The following is a 21400-nucleotide window of genomic DNA, read 5'->3' as shown; positions in this document are numbered from 1 at the left end:
GCGGAATTTCCGCCTGCAATTTCAGAGAGGAATTGCAGGCGGAAATTCCATTGTCTGAACATAACCTTATAATTAAGAATCAAGATACCAAAATGTTGAAAATCCAGTTTTGACTTTTTTCCTAAGGTTTGTTTGTCATCTGATGATGATAACGATTATGATGAAGAGTATATTATATGGGATTATGGAGATAAATATACTGAAGATTGGCACTGGGTTGCACGCTTTTATTCTAAAAGTAATAGTTTACTGTCAATACAAAAGCATCCAGAAGAGGTATCATGTAATTCTGAGCAGTCAGCAACAGTCGAATATAACATCCATATGAACCTTGATTCTGATACGGATCATCTCCACTTTTTCTACATCGTAAGTATACTTTTTTTAATCAATGGTGAGAAGCTTGGTTTTGAAGGGTCAATTAGGTATCAGTATCATGGTTTCCTTGTTTAAAGGATCCACAACAAGTAAAATAGATCTGTTATGATCCATTGTGATCTATTATGGAAATGAATACATTAGCAGTATCACAGTAAACAAAGTTTCAGTGAATCCTTATAGCATACCAAAACTTAAAAAAAACTAAATGGTTTTGTTATATTAAACCCTCAGAATGGTGACAAAGTAATTTTTGGGCTCTCGCTACTGTTATGAAGCACCTCAACACTCTCTATTTCAGGGGTCGGACCAGAGCTGGGCTGTTTGCCAGCATTACTTACAACTGGACTTTCTTTCTCTTACTTTTCTGACCAATAACAAGGGAGCACTCATGTGCGGGCCATAGTTAGTCAGCTATCATATCTTTATGACAGAGAAGCACAGAGATGAGATTGTGGTTGCTAGAGAAACATTTGCTAGACTAAACCTTATGGCACAGTTCTGGGGAATGATTTACAGTACATCACTACAGATTGCATGGCTCCTACATACAGAGAGAATAGAAACATACAGTAACAGAGTCATGAAGGAAGAAAGGGGCTTCATCACAAGAGCAGCTTTGGTCTAAGCAGGAAGGAAGGGGCTACATCACAAGAGCAGCCTTGGTCTAAGCAGTAACCTGGTGTTACTGATAATTGCAAGCTGTCAGTGGAGAAAGAGTTTACATTTAGGAGACAGCACTGGGTAAATAGTAGAAACACTGGTATTTTCTAAAGTGACTGCTCCCAAAAACTTTATAGGTGGTAAGAGATGAAAGAGAAGCATTAAAGGGGTACTACACTGGAAAACATATAATGAACTGTCCAGAGCAGGAGAGGTTTGCTTTGGGGATGTGCTCCTACTCTGGACAGTTCCTAAAATAATTAGAGGTGTCAGCAGAGAGCACACTGCTCAGACAGAAAGGAAATTCAAAAAGAAAAGAACTTCCTCTGGAACATACAGCAGCTGATAAATACTGGAAGGGTTAAGATTTTTAAATAGAAGTAATTTACAAATCTGTTTAACTTTCTGTCACCATTTTTTTGAAAAAAAATGTTTTCCAGTGGAGTACCCCTTTAATTTGCCTTTCAGGCATAGTGTGGACCATTTAGAGAAGGCTAACAGGCTCTGGTCTCATGTACACAGTGTTTAGCACAGCAGAAGCCAAGACTAGCAAAGTGCCTTCTGTGCTTTTTGTGCTCCCTCTCTCTCTTTCTCTTTGCCTCTAGAGATGGAATTCCCCTAAAACAGGCAGTTGGCATCAGTTTGCAGGGGAGAGAGACACCTAGATTCCAAGAACTTTGGTCTTTTTCTAGGTCTGGAATCATTTTTCATAAATTAAGTGATTTACAAATATGTTAGAAGCCAAATAGGCTATTACATGGAGGGACTTTGTTTTAAAAAGGGCAGTGACCAATTAAAGTTTTGCACTGTTGATGTCTAAATATTTCTGTAGAGTAATTTATGCATCTATCTCTATAATATATGTGTTTTTATACGAAAAGGGTGAGAAAAAGTAGTTTTTAAAGAATTCTGATATCCTAGCTGCAGTGAACTGGTGACTCCTTCTGTTGTAAAAGAACAGAAATTTGAAGTTATTTCCTATTCTTAAAGGGGTATTCCGCCCCTAGACATCTTATCCCCTATCCAAAGGATAGGGGATAAGATGTCAGATCGCCGCGGTCCCCCTGCTGGGGACCCCCGGGATCCCCGCTGCGGCACCGCGCTCTCATTACAGCACAGAGCGAGTTCGCTCTGTGCGTAATGATGGGCGGTACAGGGGCCGGAGCATCGTTACGTCATGGCGGCGCCCCTCGTGACATCACGGCCCGTCCCCTTAATGCAAGTCTATGGGAGGGGGCGTGACGACCGCCAAGCCCCCTCCCATAGACTTGTATTAAAATGGGCGGGCCGTGACATCACGAGGGGCGGAGCCGTGACGTAACGATGCTCCGGCCCCTGTACCGCCCATCATTACGTGTAGAGCGAACTCGATCTGTGCTGTAATGAGAGCGCGGTGCCGTAGCGGGGATCCCGGGGGTCCCCAGCAGCGGGACTGCGGCGATCTGACATCTTATCCCCTATCCTTTGGATAGGGGATAAGATGTCTAGGGGCGGAATACCCCTTTAAATATGTGACCTGTTCTCCCTGTTTTCACAGCTTTTATCAAAAAGTGGAATCCTCTCTTACAAGGAACATACAGTAGATGTTAAAGACCAGGCAAAAAGCCCAAGTGAGTAACATGGTCATCTCCATTCTGAAAAATATTGACCAATTCTCAAACTTCATGATAGAAATATGTAATATGTGTTTTCTGTGTATACAGTTTTATTTACTTTTGTTTGCTTTTGTAAATCTTTTGTTTATTGGAAGAGTCCCCTATAGTAAACAGATTACTGGGTGTATTAATGTTTCTGCTGCGGAAATCCTGATTGTGGCGTCTGCAAAAAAAATAAACTTGTCTAATCTTTTTGCCGATATCGTTCAGAAACTATGAGGTGGTGCATTTCAAATTATTCAAATGTGCTTAATGGGAGGATATTCTGCACATTTTACACCGTGTGAACATAGCCTAAGTGGAAAGAATACAACATTACTCCTGTTCTGGCTGTTTAAGTACCTAAATACCATGGTCAATAACAGTTAAATAAGAGTTAAAGCCCAAATAAAGAGAGTCGAATAAAACAGAATAATAAAAAAAAAGTGTGATTTAATCTATTGTTATGGGGTTAACTTACCGTAAGGAATTTCTTATTTAATATACGGTATGAACATGTTTGGCCCTCGCAGAATAGATTCTTTTTAAAGCATCCAATCTTTACCTTTGTGGCTTGAAAATAACACAGAGTCTAGCCTAGCATATTTAAGTTAAGCTTGTGAGACAGTACAGCGGCATAAGGGCTTTTGTATATACTGCATGAATATTACATCATGCTCCATGGGACACCATATAATGCCTTATAGCAACAGAGTAAATACATACAGCTCCACAGAATGAAGCTTCAGGCCACTGTACAGCCTCCGCACACATTGCTCTGCTATGTACATACTGTAAGGCCTGACCCCAATTATAGACTTGAGATAAATGTTGGCCAAGCATGTCTATTACAACAGGGAAATAAGCCGCTGCCAGACAGCTCTATCATGGACATCTGATTGACCAATTGATTTAGTTAAAATGTTCTCATTTTCAGATCTGCAGGGTTCATTCCCTCTAAATTTCCATGTGGATGAAGATTTCTTCCCAAGATTCAGTCTTCTTGTTTTCTCTGTTCTGTCCAATGGAGAGACAATTGCAATGGCTACGGATTACAATGTCTCACCATGTGAAAAAAGCAAGGTATTAATGATATTATTATCATGCCTTTATTTGTATAGTGGCAACATATTCCACAGGACTTTACAATACAGAGGGAACATGTACAGATAAAATCAGACGATTGATAGAAAGGGTACAAAACAGGAATTTAGGTGCACTACTGTGGTAGATGTAAATAATGACATTGGCTAACCCTCAAAACTGATGTTAAAATTGCAATAGCCCGTATATCCTTAGATGTAGGACATACCTGAGCCCACACACCAACGCCAAGGTTTCTCAAGTGGCGCGGGCTGCCGTAATTGCCCACTGGCGCCTCGTTTGGCCCATACAGCACAGGTAGGTTTAGTGTTAGGTCGCACGCCACTTGAGAAACTTTGGCGTTGGTGTGCGGGCTCAGGTATGTCCTTCATCTAAGGATATACTGGCTAATGTCTCAAATTTAACATCAGTTTTGAGGGTTAGCCAATGTCATTGTTTACATCTACCACAGTAGTGCACCTAAATTCCTGTTTTGTATTATTCTAAGTGTTATACATCCACACCTTTTTATCTGGTGTAGGATGCCGATGTGGTCCTTGTGATCTGCTGCAGGAATCCTCCATTGTATGCATTTTATGCTGGAGATGGCTATTAGCAACGGACCACAAGTGTAGGATGTGCTCCCCCAATATATATGAACAACTGCATTAGAGGTTGAGCACCTCCTGCCATTGGAGTCCTTGTCTTTGTTGTTTTTGATTGATAGAAAGGGCCCTGCTCCTCACAAGAGCTTATTATCTATAAAGATTTAGGTGAGGCACAATAGGTAAAAAAAAGTGCTAGATTTTCACCATGATCATGTCAATTTTTGTATATAAGGGAGTGCACAGAGATGGATAAGCCTCTCACCCCTCTAGTATCTTTGTATGAACAGATATAATATTCATATGAGTGCATGGAGTGTGAAAATATGAATAGAAGAAAAAAGAGAAAAAGAGGACTGCAGCTTGTGTATAACCTAATGCAGAAGGTATCCCTGAATGGGGTATTCAAGACACTCTCACAACTGGCCACTCACCTTGAGCCTATAGATTTTATGTATATCACTCCTATGTATGGGCTATACAAATGCCTTGTTACGCCGAGCGCTCCGGGTCCCCGCTCCTCCCCGGAGCGCTCGCCACACTCTCTCCGCTGCAGCGCTCCGGTCAGATCCACTGACCCGGGGCGCTGCGATTCTGCTGCCAGCCGGGATGCGATTCACGATGCGGGTAGCGCCCGCTCGCGATGCGCACCCCGGCTCCCGTACCTGACTCGCTCTCCCTCGGTCCTGTCCCGGCGCGCGCGGCCCCGCTCCCTAGGGCGCGCGCGCGCCGGGTCTTTGCGATTTAAAGGGCCACTGCGCCGCTGATTGGCGCAGTGATTCCAATTAGTGTCTTCACCTGTGCACTTCCCTATATCACCTCACTTCCCCTGCACTTCCCTGCCGGATCTTGTTGCCATTGTGCCAGTGAAAGCGTTCCTTGTATGTTCCTAGCCTGTGTTCCAGACCTCCTGCCGTTGCCCCTGACTACGATCCTTGCTGCCTGCCCCGACCTTCTGCTACGTCCGACCTTGCTTCTGTCTACTCCCTTGTACCGCGCCTATCTTCAGCAGCCAGAGAGGTTGAGCCGTTGCTAGTGGATACGACCTGGTCACTACCGCCGCAGCAAGACCATCCCGCTTTGCGGCGGGCTCTGGTGAAAACCAGTAGTGACTTAGAACCGATCCACTAGCACGGTCCACGCCAATCCCTCTCTGGCACAGAGGATCCACTACCTGCCAGCCGGCATCGTGACAGTAGATCCGGCCATGGATCCCGCTGAAGTTCCTCTGCCAGTTGTCGCTGACCTCACCACGGTGGTCGCCCAGCAGTCACAACAGATAGCGCAACAAGGCCAACAGCTGTCTCAACTGACCGTTATGCTACAACAGTTACTACCACAGCTTCAGCAGTCATCTCCTCCGCCAGCTCCTGCACCTCCTCCGCAGCGAGTGGCCGCTCCTGGGCTACGCCTATCCTTGCCGGATAAATTTGATGGGGACTCTAAGTTTTGCCGTGGCTTTCTTTCCCAATGTTCCCTGCATCTGGAGATGATGTCGGACCTGTTTCCCACTGAAAGGTCTAAGGTGGCTTTCGTAGTCAGCCTTCTGTCCGGAAAAGCCCTGTCATGGGCCACACCGCTCTGGGACCGCAATGATCCTGTCACTGCCTCTGTACACTCCTTCTTCTCGGAAGTCCGAAGTGTCTTTGAGGAACCTGCCCGAGCCTCTTCTGCTGAGACTGCCCTGTTGAACCTGGTCCAGGGTAATTCTTCCGTTGGCGAGTATGCCGTACAATTCCGTACTCTTGCTTCAGAATTGTCCTGGAATAATGAGGCCCTCTGCGCGACCTTTAAAAAAGGCCTATCCAGCAACATTAAAGATGTTCTGGCCGCACGAGAAATTCCTGCTAATCTACATGAACTTATTCACCTAGCCACTCGCATTGACATGCGTTTTTCCGAAAGGCGTCAGGAGCTCCGCCAAGATATGGACTCTGTTCGCACGAGGCGTTTCTTCTCCTCGGCTCCTCTCTCCTCTGGTCCCCTGCAATCTGTTCCTGTGCCTCCCGCCGTGGAGGCTATGCAGGTCGACCGGTCTCGCCTGACACCTCAAGAGAGGACACGACGCCGCATGGAGAACCTCTGCCTGTACTGTGCTAGTACCGAACACTTCCTGAGGGATTGTCCTATCCGTCCTCCCCGCCTGGAAAGACGTCCGCTGACTCCGCACAAAGGAGAGACTGTCCTTGATGTCTACTCTGCTTCTCCACGTCTTACTGTGCCTGTGCGGATGTCTGCCTCTGCCTTCTCCTTCTCTACCGTGGCCTTCTTGGACTCTGGATCTGCAGGAAATTTTATTTTGGCCTCTCTCGTCAACAGGTTCAACATCCCAGTGACCAGTCTCGCCAGACCCCTTTACATCAATTGTGTAAACAATGAAAGATTGGACTGTACCATACGCTTCCGCACGGAGCCCCTTCTAATGAGCATCGGATCTCATCACGAGAGGATTGAACTTTTGGTCCTCCCCAATTGCACCTCGGAAATTCTCCTTGGACTTCCCTGGCTTCAACTTCATTCCCCAACCCTGGATTGGTCCACTGGGGAGATCAAGAGTTGGGGGCCCTCTTGTTCCAAGGACTGTCTAAGACCGGTTCCCAGTAACCCTTGTCGTGACCCTGTGGTTCCCTCAGTAACCGGTCTCCCTAAGGCCTATATGGACTTCGCGGATGTTTTCTGCAAAAAACAAGCTGAGACTCTACCTCCTCACAGGCCTTATGATTGCCCTATCGACCTCCTCCCGGGTACTACTCCACCCCGGGGCAGAATTTATCCTCTCTCTGCCCCAGAGACTCTTGCCATGTCTGAGTATGTCCAGGAAAATTTAAAAAAGGGCTTTATCCGTAAATCCTCCTCTCCTGCCGGAGCTGGATTTTTCTTTGTGTCCAAAAAAGATGGCTCCCTACGTCCTTGCATTGACTACCGCGGTCTTAATAAAATCACGGTTAAGAACCGCTACCCCCTACCCCTCATCTCTGAACTCTTTGATCGCCTCCAAGGTGCCCACATCTTTACTAAATTGGACTTAAGAGGCGCCTATAACCTCATCCGCATCAGAGAGGGGGATGAGTGGAAAACGGCGTTTAACACCAGAGATGGACACTTTGAGTATCTGGTCATGCCCTTTGGCCTGTGCAACGCCCCTGCTGTCTTCCAAGACTTTGTCAATGAAATTTTTCGTGATCTGTTATACTCCTGTGTTGTTGTATATCTGGACGATATCCTAATTTTTTCTGCCAATCTAGAAGAACACCGCCAGCATGTCCGTATGGTTCTTCAGAGACTTCGTGACAATCAACTCTATGCCAAAATTGAGAAATGTCTGTTTGAATGCCAATCTCTTCCTTTTCTAGGATATTTGGTCTCTGGCCAGGGACTACAAATGGATACAGACAAACTCTCTGCCGTCTTAGATTGGCCACGCCCCTCCGGACTCCGTGCTATCCAACGCTTTTTGGGGTTCGCCAATTATTACAGGCAATTTATTCCACATTTTTCTACCGTTGTGGCTCCTATCGTGGCTTTAACCAAAAAAAATGCCGATCCCAAGTCGTGGCCTCCTCAAGCGGAAGACGCCTTTAAACGACTCAAGTCTGCCTTTTCTTCGGCTCCCGTGCTCTCCAGACCTGACCCTTCCAAACCCTTCCTATTGGAGGTTGATGCCTCCTCAGTGGGAGCTGGAGCTGTTCTTTTACAAAAAAATTCTTCCGGGCATGCTGTCACTTGTGGTTTTTTTTCTAGGACCTTCTCTCCGGCGGAGAGGAACTACTCCATCGGGGATCGAGAGCTTCTAGCCATTAAATTAGCACTTGAGGAATGGAGGCATCTGCTGGAGGGATCAAGATTTCCAGTTATTATTTACACCGACCACAAGAACCTCTCCTACCTCCAGTCTGCCCAACGGCTGAATCCTCGCCAGGCCCGGTGGTCTCTGTTCTTTGCCCGATTTAATTTTGAGATTCACTTTCGTCCTGCCGATAAGAACATTAGGGCCGATGCTCTCTCTCGTTCCTCGGATGCCTCAGAAGTTGAACTCTCTCCACAACACATCATTCCACCTGACTGCCTGATCTCCACTTCTCCAGCCTCCATCAGGCAAACTCCTCCAGGAAAGACCTTTGTTTCTCCACGCCAACGCCTCGGAATCCTCAAATGGGGTCACTCCTCCCATCTCGCTGGTCATGGGGGCATCAAGAAATCTGTGCAACTCATCTCCCGCTTCTATTGGTGGCCGACTCTGGAGACGGATGTTGTGGACTTTGTGCGAGCCTGCACTATCTGTGCCCGGGATAAGACTCCTCGCCAGAAGCCCGCTGGTTTTCTTCATCCCCTGCCTGTCCCCGAACAGCCTTGGTCTCTGATTGGTATGGATTTTATTACTGATTTACCCCCTTCCCGTGGCAACACTGTTATTTGGGTGGTCGTTGATCGATTCTCCAAAATGGCACATTTCATCCCTCTTCCTGGTCTTCCTTCAGCGCCTCAGTTGGCTAAACAATTTTTTGTACACATTTTTCGTCTTCACGGGTTGCCTACGCAGATCGTCTCGGATAGAGGCGTCCAATTTGTGTCTAAATTCTGGAGGGCTCTCTGTAAACAACTCAAGATTAAATTAAATTTTTCTTCTGCATATCATCCCCAGTCCAATGGACAAGTAGAAAGAATTAACCAAGTCTTGGGTGATTATTTGCGACATTTTGTTTCCTCCCGCCAGGATGACTGGGCAGATCTCCTTCCATGGGCCGAATTCTCGTATAACTTCAGAGTCTCTGAATCTTCCTCCAAATCCCCATTTTTCGTGGTGTACGGCCGTCACCCTCTTCCCCCCCTCCCTACCCCCTTGCCCTCTGGTCTGCCCGCTGTGGATGAAATTTCTCGTGACCTTTCCATTATATGGAGAGAGACCCAAAATTCTCTCTTACAGGCTTCTTCACGCATGAAGAGGTTCGCGGATAAGAAAAGAAGAGCTCCTCCCGTTTTTTCCCCTGGAGACAAGGTATGGCTCTCCGCTAAATATGTCCGCTTCCGTGTCCCTAGCTACAAGTTGGGACCACGCTATCTTGGTCCTTTCAAAATTTTGTGTCAAATTAATCCTGTCTCTTACAAACTTCTTCTTCCTCCTTCTCTTCGTATCCCTAATGCCTTTCACGTCTCTCTTCTTAAACCACTCATCCTCAACCGTTTTTCTCCCAAATCTGTTCCTCCCACTCCTGTTTCCGGCTCCTCGGACATCTTCTCTGTCAAAGAGATCTTAGCCTCTAAAAAGGTCAGAGGGAAAACTTTTTTTTTAGTGGACTGGGAGGGTTGTGGTCCTGAAGAGAGATCCTGGGAACCTGAGGACAACATCCTAGATAAAAGTCTGCTCCTCAGGTTCTCAGGCCCTAAAAAGAGGGGGAGACCCAAGGGGGGGGGTACTGTTACGCCGAGCGCTCCGGGTCCCCGCTCCTCCCCGGAGCGCTCGCCACACTCTCTCCGCTGCAGCGCTCCGGTCAGATCCACTGACCCGGGGCGCTGCGATTCTGCTGCCAGCCGGGATGCGATTCACGATGCGGGTAGCGCCCGCTCGCGATGCGCACCCCGGCTCCCGTACCTGACTCGCTCTCCCTCGGTCCTGTCCCGGCGCGCGCGGCCCCGCTCCCTAGGGCGCGCGCGCGCCGGGTCTTTGCGATTTAAAGGGCCACTGCGCCGCTGATTGGCGCAGTGATTCCAATTAGTGTCTTCACCTGTGCACTTCCCTATATCACCTCACTTCCCCTGCACTTCCCTGCCGGATCTTGTTGCCATTGTGCCAGTGAAAGCGTTCCTTGTATGTTCCTAGCCTGTGTTCCAGACCTCCTGCCGTTGCCCCTGACTACGATCCTTGCTGCCTGCCCCGACCTTCTGCTACGTCCGACCTTGCTTCTGTCTACTCCCTTGTACCGCGCCTATCTTCAGCAGCCAGAGAGGTTGAGCCGTTGCTAGTGGATACGACCTGGTCACTACCGCCGCAGCAAGACCATCCCGCTTTGCGGCGGGCTCTGGTGAAAACCAGTAGTGACTTAGAACCGATCCACTAGCACGGTCCACGCCAATCCCTCTCTGGCACAGAGGATCCACTACCTGCCAGCCGGCATCGTGACATGCCTCTGGAGTAGCTGCTAAACGGGTAGCCGCAGATAGGGATGGTCCTATACACATGTAGAAGATCTGTACTGAGAAACCAACAGACTCTCTAACAGTGCTGCACTGCAATGGTTGAGGATCCAGACAACTTCTTTTATACTGCAAAGTAAGTTTATTGAAATAAAAACAAGGTTGAAAAGCAATAACGCGTTTTGGTAGAAATATCTCCCTTCATCAGATAAAACAAAATGAAACAAACCATGCATTTAAATTACACAAAATGGCACCAAAAGGAAGTAAGTGGGCCTCTAGACAGTAAAATATATACAAGCAATACAATTGTATTGCAACCAAGCTGAGTTTTCGCTTCATAAAATGTACAGTATATAAAATCACATATACAATCAGAAGTTAGAATATGCAATCCACATGTAGAAACCACAGCAATACAATTAAAAAGGTTAAAACAAAAAAGAGGCTTGATAATACCCTAAAAAGAGGCTTGAATACAATGCGTCGTCATAATCTGAAAATTCCAAGGCGCTTTTCTTCATTTAAAGGGGTATTCCAGGATTTTTTTTTATTTCACTATTCTACAGGGGCTGTATAGTTAGTGTAGTTCATAATATAGTGTCTGTACCTGTGTGTGACGGTTTTCTCACAATTCTTATGTGATTTTCACTCCAATATTTATTTTTTGACAGCATACAAAATGACTGTTGTCTCAGATTTTTCCCAGATTGCAATGTGATTGAGACCTGACTCACTAGTCAGTAGTGTTGCTCGCGAATATTCGCAATACAAATTTTATTCGCGTATATCGCATATTCGCGAATTCGCAAATATTTGTGAATATAGCGCTATATATTCGTAATTACGAATATTCTTTTTTTTTTCACAGTACACATCACAGTTATCATCCCTCTCTGCTTCCAGCTTGTGTGGTGTAAAGAAGGCTCTAATACTACTGTGTGAGACTGGTGTGCGAATTTTCGCATATGCGAAAATTAGTATATGCAACTTTTCGCATATGCGAATATTTGCTTATGTTATTTTCGCATATGCAAAAATAAAATGAGAGTATTACGAATATGCGAATATTTGCGAATATATGATGAATATTCGTCCATATATTCGCGAATATTCGCGAATTCGAATATGGCCTATGCCGCTCAACACTACTAGTCAGCTGATGACAGGGAGCCTGTCTGTAGAGATGAGCGAATCGAAGTTGACGAACCCGAATTCGTTATGAATTTCATGAAAAATTTGATTCGCAACGAATGCGAATATCGCCGTGATTCTATCGCGTAAATCGATTCATTAAACTTCATTTTACAGCGTTCCAGGCTATTGGAGACCTAAAATGGCGGATCCACATGTGATTACATGGGACAGGGGATTAGGTGAGGGCGGGAAATAGCGGCGGGAATGAAGGTAGGTGGGATGACCCTGAATCACATGTGAGATGCAGCCTATCAGTGTTCACTGACCCCTGTAATGTCACAGCTCTATATAATCGGCGGCCATCTTGCCTCTCTTCATTTCATCTATGCACTCAGATGGAGAGGACGGGACTGTGTGTGTGTGAATAGCTCATACCACAGCGTTACACTGCAACTGCTAGTCACATCAGCATTAGGGAAAGGCAGGAGTGCAGAGTGCTGTGCTGTTACTCTGAGAAGGATCATTGATAGCTAAACCTCCTATTCACGTTATTGAGCATTGCAGCAGAGAGGGGCAGATAGCTGTCAGCTGCCTCATACAGATCTCCAAGCTGCCTGAACTATATCAACCATCTTATCTCCTCATTTTTCAGCACAATTCAGTGTTTATTTTGCTCCACAAATCATCTGCTGCTCAGAATTTTGTGACTGAGTGCAATTTAGGGTTTAATCCCTGTATTTTTTTTTTGTGGTGCTGCACTGTTGGGTCCTGCTGCTGTTCACAAATACGTTATTTTTCAGCCGACTGTAATGCATTTGTCTGCCCTCATACGTGCATAGCACATGCTTACATCAAAGCAGTCTACTATTATGTATCTGTAACAAGTCTAGATACAGGGAAAGTCCTGACTCCTGGCAAAAGTAATCACCTGCTGGTGTTTTTAAAAAATACTTATTTTTTCTGCATATTGTTACGCATATTATTGCCCTCATCAGTGCATAACGCATACGTTCATCCAAGTATTGTACCATTTTGTACCTGTTAATCTGTCAAGGGGCTACATACTGTGAAAGTCCAAACAATAGTACTCACCGGCTGGTGTTTTACAAAAATACAATTTTTTCTGCGTATTGTTGCACGTTTCTGCCCTCATCAGTGCATACAGCATACGTACATCCAAGTATTGTACCATTTTGTACCTGTTAATCTGTCAAGGGGCTACATACTGTGAATGTCCAAACAATAGTACTCACCGGCTGGTGTTTTACAAAAATACAGAGTTTTTTCTGCGTATTGTTGAGCATATTATTGCCCTCATCAGTGCATACCACATACGTACATTCAAGTATTGTACCATTTTGTACCTGTTAATCAGTTAAGGGCCTACATACTGTGAAAGGACAGCCTTAAGTAATCACCTGCTGCTGTTCTAGACAAAAACTGTTTAAAGAGCAGTGTAGCGTATTGTAATACCCTCATATACGCACTAAGTATGTCAGGCAGAGAAGTGCTAGGACGTGCACAGAGGAGTGGCAGAGGCCTAAATACTTCAGGCAGAGTTGGCAGCAGACTAGGGGCGAGTGGCAGCAGGAGTCGCAGCGAGAGGCCTGAGCTCCCGTTATTAGCCAGCGGTCGTGTCTCGACCCATCTGCCGTCGTCGATTGGTTAACACGCTCATCCACATCATCACAAGTGACATCTGACACCCCCAGTCAACAGTCGGTGGGTTCCTCAGACACAACCCTCAGTTGGCATGGCCCGGGAGCAGTCCCTGTCCTTCCATTGCCTTTGTCCTATGCTGTTCCCTCTCCTAGAGAATTATCTTCTGCTGTGGGTTCAGCTCCACTATTCACTGGGGACGATCTAATAGAGGACAGTCAGCAGCTACTGCCCAGCCAAGAAGGGGAGGAGACATGCGCCGCTTGCTCCGCTAGGCGGCCAAGTAGTGATGCGGAGAGTGATGAGGGAGGTCGGTGTTGCAAGGGTTCAGGGTCCTGAAGCAGACACTGTTGGGGAACCTGAGGAGGACATCAGTGACGTGCACACACCTGTTGATGATGATGAAGCCTATCGCAATTGGGAGCCGGGTGCAGAAGGGGTTTCATCATCATCAGGAGAAGAGAGTTGCTGGTTGCCCTTGAGGCAGCAAGGCGGTAGCCCGGTTGGCAGTCAGCGTAGTGGCAGGAGTGGAATTTCTGGAGCCAAACATGTCCAGGGGAGAAAACCAGCTTTGCGGCAGCCTACCTTTCCGGGAGGTAGTGGAACAAGGGTTCCTGGAGATGGCGCCAGTAGCAGTCAATTAGTGCAGACTGCGGGTGGGAAAATCAGCTACTCGGCGGTGTGGCAGTTTTTCATCAGGCTTCCGGAGGAGGTTCACGTAGCCACATGCAAGATATGAAGGCAGAAGGTGAAGCGTGGCCAGGGTCCCAATGTCGGCACCATGGCCCTGTGTCAACACATGCTTCGCCACCATAAAGAAGCCTGGGAGAACCGTGGCTCTGATGTAGTGGTCCAGCCTGCTGCATCACCCAGTGGCCATCCGCTCCCTCCTTCATCCAGCCAAGGCTCCACCACCTCAGCCGAAGGGAGCTGTGTGTCAAACCCTCCTTCTGTCGCACCTGTTTCTCCCGCTTTTAGTCAGCCATTCCACAACAATCCATGTCCAACAGACAACAGTATGCGCCCACTCATCCAACTGTGCAGAAGTTGAATGTGCTCCTGTCCAAGTTGCTGGTGCTGCAGTCCCTCCCTTTTGAAGTGGTGGACTCTGCACCTTTCAGAGAATTGATGGCGTGTGCCGAGCTGAGGTGGAGAGTCCCAAGCCATCATTTCTTCGCGAAAAAGGCAGTACCAGCCCTGCATAAGTTTGTACAAGAGAAGGTGGGCCAGTCCTTGAGCCTGTCGGTGTGTTCAAAAGTGCATGGCAGCGCCGACGTGTGGAGCTGTAACTATGGGAAGGGACAATACTTGTCTTTTACGGACCACTGGGTAAATGTGGTTCCTGTACAGCCACAACAGCAACTTGGACAGGTCACACCGCTTCCTCCTCCACGCTCTCGCTCTTAGGCAGTTGGTCCTGTTACAGTGTGCAACGCCACCTCCTCATCCTCCACCGTGTCCTCGGCTTCCACTGCACATCCAAATCTCGGTGGTCCTTCATCGTACCATGTGTGTAGGGCACGGCGGTGTCAAGTCGTCCTTCACATGGTTTGCCTTAGCGAACGGAGTCACACAGGGGAGGAACTGCTAAAGTTCATTCGTAAAGAAATCCGAGTATGGCTTACTCCACGAAATCTGGAAATGGGAACCATGGTGACCGACAACGGAAAGAACATCGTGTCCGCGCTTCGGCAAGGAAGTGTCATGGCACACGTGTTGAATCTGGTTGTCAAGCACTTCCTCAAGTCTTCAGCCCATTTGCAAAACATCCTGAAAATGGCAAGGAAACTGTGCATGCACTTCAGCCACTCGTACACCGCCAAGCACACCTTCCTTGAGCTGCAGCATCAGAACGGTATCCCACAACATAGTCTTATTTGTGACATTGCCACACGTTGGAATTCCACCCTCCATATGTTGGACAGACTATATGAACAAAGAAAAGCCATCACCAATTTCTCGATGATCCAAGCAGATAAGAGTACTCCCCTGTGTAACTTCAATGTGAACCAGTGGCAGCTCATACGTGACACCTGCCGTTTGCTCAGGCCCTTTGAGGAAGCCACATTATTTGTAAAAAAAACACGCATAGAAAACAGAGTCCGGCACTCCGGGATCAGAGTGGAGGAATGCTGCCGCAATAGTGATAATGATGACAACTGACCGGCTGTCCACGGGTGCTACAACTTGAACTAGAGAACATGAAGCACCAGGCATAGAGGAAACAGACTGTACAGCACTCACCAGGAACTTTCGCCGGGATGGCACTTTCTTTATTGCATATGGAACGGAGTTACAGCAGCATGCTCGGAGGAAGAAGAATGCGAGCTCGGAGAGCGCGTGGGTAACCGGTTTCGCGGGTGTCCGCTTGGTCCGCTTGAATGCCTGCTCCTGACTCATCCTATGTCTTTCAGAAACTACTAGCCTCACTGACGCTTCTGGCCTTGGGCCTTTAATTTTTGGATGTTTAGCAGTAGCTAAATACATGCTTAATGCAAATTTCAACATTGATCTTTACATGTAAGGGGTTATGAAACCCTCTTGGGTACTGTGAATGCCTGCTCCTGGCTCATCCTGTGTCTTTCAGGAACTACTTGCTTCACAGATGCTTCGGGCCTTGGCCCTTTAATTTTTGGATGTTTAGCAGTAGCTAAATACATGCTTAATGCAAATTTTAACATTGATCTTTACATGTAAGGGGTTATGAAACCCTCTTGGTTACTGCGAATGCTTGCTCCTGACTCATCCTGTGTCTTTCAGGAACTTCTTGCCTCACTGATGCTTCTGGCATTGGGCCTTTAATTTTTGGAAGTTTAGCAGTAGCTAATACATGCTTAATGCTAATTTCAACAATGATCTTTAAATTCTCGGCGCTCTGCCAGGGCCGTCGCCTACCCCGCCGGGGCCGATCAGAGCACCTCACTAAACCATCCAATCGGTAGTAGAGACAGGCGGTGTGTACAAAGGCCAGAGACCTAATGAACCTGAGCTTATGACCCGCACTTAGTTGGAATTCTTCTTTCATGGCAAATAATTGCAATCCCCGATCCCTATCATGAACGGGGTTGAGCGGGTTACCCGCACTTGTCGGTGAAGAATAGACACTTGCTGGTCCGTTCAGTGTAGCGCGCATGTAGCCCCAGACATCTGAGGGCATCACACACCTGTTATTGCTCGATCTCGCAATTGATCGTGCTGTGTAAGGGATTATGAAAGCCTCTAAGGTACTGCTGATGCCTACTCCTGTCTGCTCCTGTGTCTTTAATTTTATGATTTGTGAAATAGATACATACATGCTTAATTAAAATTTCAACATTTATGGTGCAAAGTATGGGGTTATTAAACCCTTTTGGGTACTTTTTTTTTCCAATTTTATGATAATTTTCTCAGTAATAAACCTGAATTTTAAGGAATAACAACCATTACACCATTGAACGCTTGTTGTGTGTGATTTTTGAATTAAAATTGTCAAAAATTATACGGAAATGGATGAACTCTGCGTCTTTATTCCAGAAAACATTACTTTAGAGAAGAATGTCTTTTTGTTGTCCACCGTCCTGCATCATAGAGTCTTCTGGACTCTTGGATATGTGCTTGCTCTTAAACAAAGGTACAAAAAATTAAAAAAGGGCCGGTCAGGGCAATGGAGACGTTGCGCCTACATCTCACGGCCACATGAGCCCTGTGGGGGCTTGTTGGACCCGGGCCCCTCAAAGTTTGATTTAAATTTCAAATAAAAAAATCTGACATTTCATTGGTCTCCTTATGCATCAGCCAACTCCAGGCTGGGTCATTCAGGCAATATTTGGTTTACTGATGCCGTTGTGGGGCCTGGGTCTGGGAATTTCACATTTTCTCATAGGTAGCACCCGCTATCCAAAATCTTTTTCAAAAATTTCTAAAATTGTTGTGTTTTTTGGGGGGATTGTGAAGCCCTGCTGTGAAATCGTGCATCAGCCAACTCCAGGCTGTGTCATTCAGGCAATATATGGTTTACTGATGCCGCTGTGGGGCCTGGGTCTGGGAATTTCAAATTTTATCATAGGTAGCACCTGCTATCCAAAATCTTCTTGAAATTTTTAAAACATGGTTGTTTTTTCTTAGGGATTGTGAAGCCCTAGTGTGTACCCATGCTGCTTCCTGCCACACTCTGTCAGCCCGTTGGTCCTGTGACAGTGTGCTACTCCGCCTCCACATCCTCCACTGTTTCCTAAGCCTCCACTGCCCAGACAAGCATTCCATGTGTGCAGGGCACGGCGGTGTCACGCTGTTCTTCACATGGTTTGTCTTGGTGAAAAGTCTTGGAAACAATGGCCGGTCAGGACAATGGAGACGTTGCTCCTACATCTCACTGCCACATGAGCCCTGTGGGGGCTTGTTGGATTTGGTCCTTTGTACCCACACGCTGGGGTCTGGGACCCTTAAAGTTTGATTGAAATTTCAAAATAAAAAATCATTTCAATGGTCTCCTCATGCAACAGCCAACTCCAGGCTGTGCCATTCAGGCAATGTATGGTTTACTGATGCCACTGCTGGGCCTGGGTCTGGGAATTTCAAATTTTCTCATAGGTAGCACCCGCTATCCAAAATCTTCTTCATAAATTTCTTAAATTGTTGTGTTTTTTGGGGGGGATTGTGAAGCCCTGGTGTGTACTCATGCATCAGCCAACTCCAGACTTTGTCATTCAGTCAATATATGGTTTACTGATGCCGCTGCTGGGCCTGGGTCTGGGAATTTCAAATTTTCTCATAGGTAGCACCCGCTATCCAAAATCTTCTTCATAAATTCCTTAAATTGTTGTGTTGTTTGGGGGGATTGTGAAGCCCTGGTGTGTACTCATGCATCAGTCAACTCCAGGCTGTGTCATTCAGGCAATATATGGTTTTCTAATGCCGCTGCTGGGCCTGGGTCTAGGAATTTCAAATTTTATCATAGGTAGCACCCGCTATCCAAAATCTTCTTCAAAAATTTCTAAAATTTTTGTGTTTTTTCTTAGGGATTGTGAAGCCCTGGTGTGTACTCATGCATCAGCCAACTCCAGGCTTTGTCATTCAGGCAATATATGGTTTACTGATGCCGCTGCTGGGCCTGGGTCTGGGAATTTCAAATTTTCTCATAGGTAGCACCCGCTATCCAAAATCTTCCTCAAAAATTTCAAAAATTGTTGTGTTTTTTCTTCTGCCAACTCCAGGCTGTGTTGTTCTAGCAATATATGGTTTACTGATGCCGCTACTGGGCCTGGGTCTGGGAAATTCAAATTTTATCATAGGTAGCACCCGCTATCCAAAATCTTCGGTTTAAATTTCTAAATTCATCTTTTAATCTTAGGGATTGTGAAGACCTAGTGCCTACTCATGCTGCTGGCAACTCGGGGCTGTGCCATTCAATCACTATATGGTCTCCTCATGCTGCCAACACCTCCACGCTGTGTCATTCAGCCACTATATGGTGTCCTCATGCTTCAGCCTCATCCAAGCTGTGTCATTCAGCCACTATATGGTGTCCTCATGCTGCCAACACCTCCACGCTGTGCCATTCAGCCACTATATGGTCTCCTCATGCTGATGCCACCACCAGGCTCTGTCATTGTGCTGCTGTGTGGCAGTGATTCTAAAAACGATGCCGGTAATCTGCTTGTTATTCTGAATAACAGTATTATTTCACTACCCCAGCACACTCCATATGCGTTTTAGAACACATCAAAAGTGTTCTATACCCCTATGGAGGCTGTATGTAGGCTAGAAATAGCCTTTTTTAATATAGATTCGCCACAAAAAAATTTGGATCGAAACAAACTTTTTCGGAAAATTCGCCGAATCTAATTTTTCAAACGTTCACTCATCTCTAACTGTCTGCTTCAATGGTTGGAGTGATCGCTTGGTGGGAGAGAGATCAATCTGCAACTAATGCAACAGCTGTAGTCACCCTGATTGAAAACCACAGGTCTTTTGAATGGATGCAGCTCATTTATGTTTCAATGGGTGGGGTGACTGATGTGTGGGAGGGAGGAAAATGGGATTATGGGATTTGTAGTAAAAAAAAGAAGACTCAGACAGGAAATACCAGTACACAAAATGCTAGCCACAGTATTATGGTAATTTCACAACATAGCCATTCAGCCCCAAAACAAGAACAGATCCTTCCTAAGCATGTCCATTACTATCTGCCAGGTACATACTAAAATCACCTTATGGTGGATAACCCCTTTAACTTTTTAAATTGTATTTCTGTGATTGTCAATGGGGAATATATATATATATATATAGATATATATGTGTGTGTGTATATATATATATATATATATATATATATATATATATATATATATCCAATGCTAAATTTTGATATGTACATTCCCAATGCTAATACTACAGTTGAACCAGGAAGAACAGGACTTATCATCAGTATCTCAATAATCTCAATCGTGTCTCAACATAAAAGAAGTAAGATATCAAAAGGATTTCCAGATTTTAAAATAACACATACCATTTATACAATTAGGTGAAACTTAGCTTCTCCGAAGAACAAGTCCGACCTGGGGAAAATGTGAACCTTGAAGTTACAGCAGAAGCCGGGTCCTTGTGCTCTGTGCGCTCTGTAGATAAAGGATACTTGCTCAAAAACCCTCATTCTGATAATCCGATAACAGATGTGGTAAGTTTTAATTCTTTCTTAGGGCTCATTCACACAGATGAATTTAATTGCTGGGGCGAGTTTCAATGGGAGCAGGCTCTCCGCGTCAGATTTTCGGCAGTGGTATTTCTGCTGCGGAAAATCCATTGCATACCCCATTTACTTGCCGCTGCAAGTTCGCATTAAAATTTGCCTGTGTGAGCAAGCACTGCATTTTTATCCAGAAATTCCCAAAATAAGCCATACTCGCTGCATGTGCCTTTTTTGGGCCACAAAAGCTGCAGCCAGATGTTAGCTGGAAGCTAACATGGAGTAGTGAAACATCATAAATACATGGCATTTTTGTATTTAGTGTTATTTTTACCCTTTAGACTAGGTTTCCACTTGGTTATTTATTTATTTTTAATTTTTTTATTATAAAAATTAAAAAGTAAATACAATTACTTTTCAAAGAGACATACCTCTACTTCTTCCTCAGAAACCAAACCAAGTACTTCCTCCCACCTCCCTTTCTTGTTTCCCTGAAAATTGACAGATACAGTTTTAAGGAGTAGCCTATAAATATGTTTTAACTTCCCTCCTCCTTCAAGATTCATATAATCTATCACCATATGTGTAGACATCTCAGTGTTGTAGACTTTGTCCTTATCAGTGCATCTATATGCTTCAAACATTTGAAGATACCAAAATGTATGTTAATTCCGCAAACCAAACTCCTTTTTTAGTGTTTCAATTTTTTTAATCTCTCCATCCTGAAAAATCTGTGCAACATATTTAACCCCTTTCCCTTTCCAGAAATCACAACCTAAGCATTGGAAGTGTACCAACTCTATATTATCCCATAAAACCGTATTCCTTAAACTTCCCTCTAACTTACATCTCTTTTTTACCTCTTGCCACATTTTTCTATATAACCCTATCAAAGAAACCTGTCCCAAATCCTTCTTTACAGGAAGGCCAGCTTCAACAAATTCAAAAAAACTCCCATAGTGCCTTTTATAGTCTTTAAATAATTTCCCCCAAAGTGCATCACTCAACCCCCGTCTAATATTCTGTAGATTTTTTTGCCGAAAAATATAACCTAAATTATGGTAGACCCCCTCCACCTTCTCCTTCCAAGTGTACCCAACTTAAATATTTCATACGTACTCTACCCCTCCCCCAAATCAACCTTCCCAAAAGGGCTTCCAATCCCCGAAACCATTTTCCAGGAATCCAGCAAGGGGCTGCCCCCAAAACGTATAATACCTGAGGAAGAATTACCATTTTGATTAACCCTATCCTATCTGCTATTGAGAGAGGCAATTTGACCCATGCGTCTACCTTTTTCCTAAACTTACTCAATAACGGATATAAGTTAAGCTGCGTAAAAAATTATTTTGCTGGAGCTATTTTAATACCCAAGTAATCCAGACTCTCATCTTCTTTCAGATCTTTCACCCCCATATAACCATTGATATTGCCTGTTGCCAAAG

The 21400-nt window shown here is 45.4% G+C and overlaps 1 protein-coding gene across 1 annotated transcript in view; it reads left to right on the top strand.

The window, feature by feature from the left end:
• LOC130283129 (alpha-2-macroglobulin-like protein 1) overlaps positions 1 to 21400 on the top strand; it is a 266692-nt gene that overhangs the window by 119868 nt on the left and 125424 nt on the right. The window contains exons 11-14 of the mRNA XM_056532319.1: positions 127 to 369; positions 2579 to 2651; positions 3613 to 3758; positions 19794 to 19946. Coding sequence (XP_056388294.1) covers positions 127 to 369; positions 2579 to 2651; positions 3613 to 3758; positions 19794 to 19946 — 615 coding nt within the window. The remainder of the gene's footprint in view (positions 1 to 126; positions 370 to 2578; positions 2652 to 3612; positions 3759 to 19793; positions 19947 to 21400) is intronic.

Source organism: Hyla sarda, chromosome 7, assembly GCF_029499605.1.
Source record: "Hyla sarda isolate aHylSar1 chromosome 7, aHylSar1.hap1, whole genome shotgun sequence".
Lineage (NCBI taxonomy): Eukaryota > Metazoa > Chordata > Amphibia > Anura > Hylidae > Hyla > Hyla sarda.
This window is presented reverse-complemented; position numbering and strand designations above follow the sequence as displayed.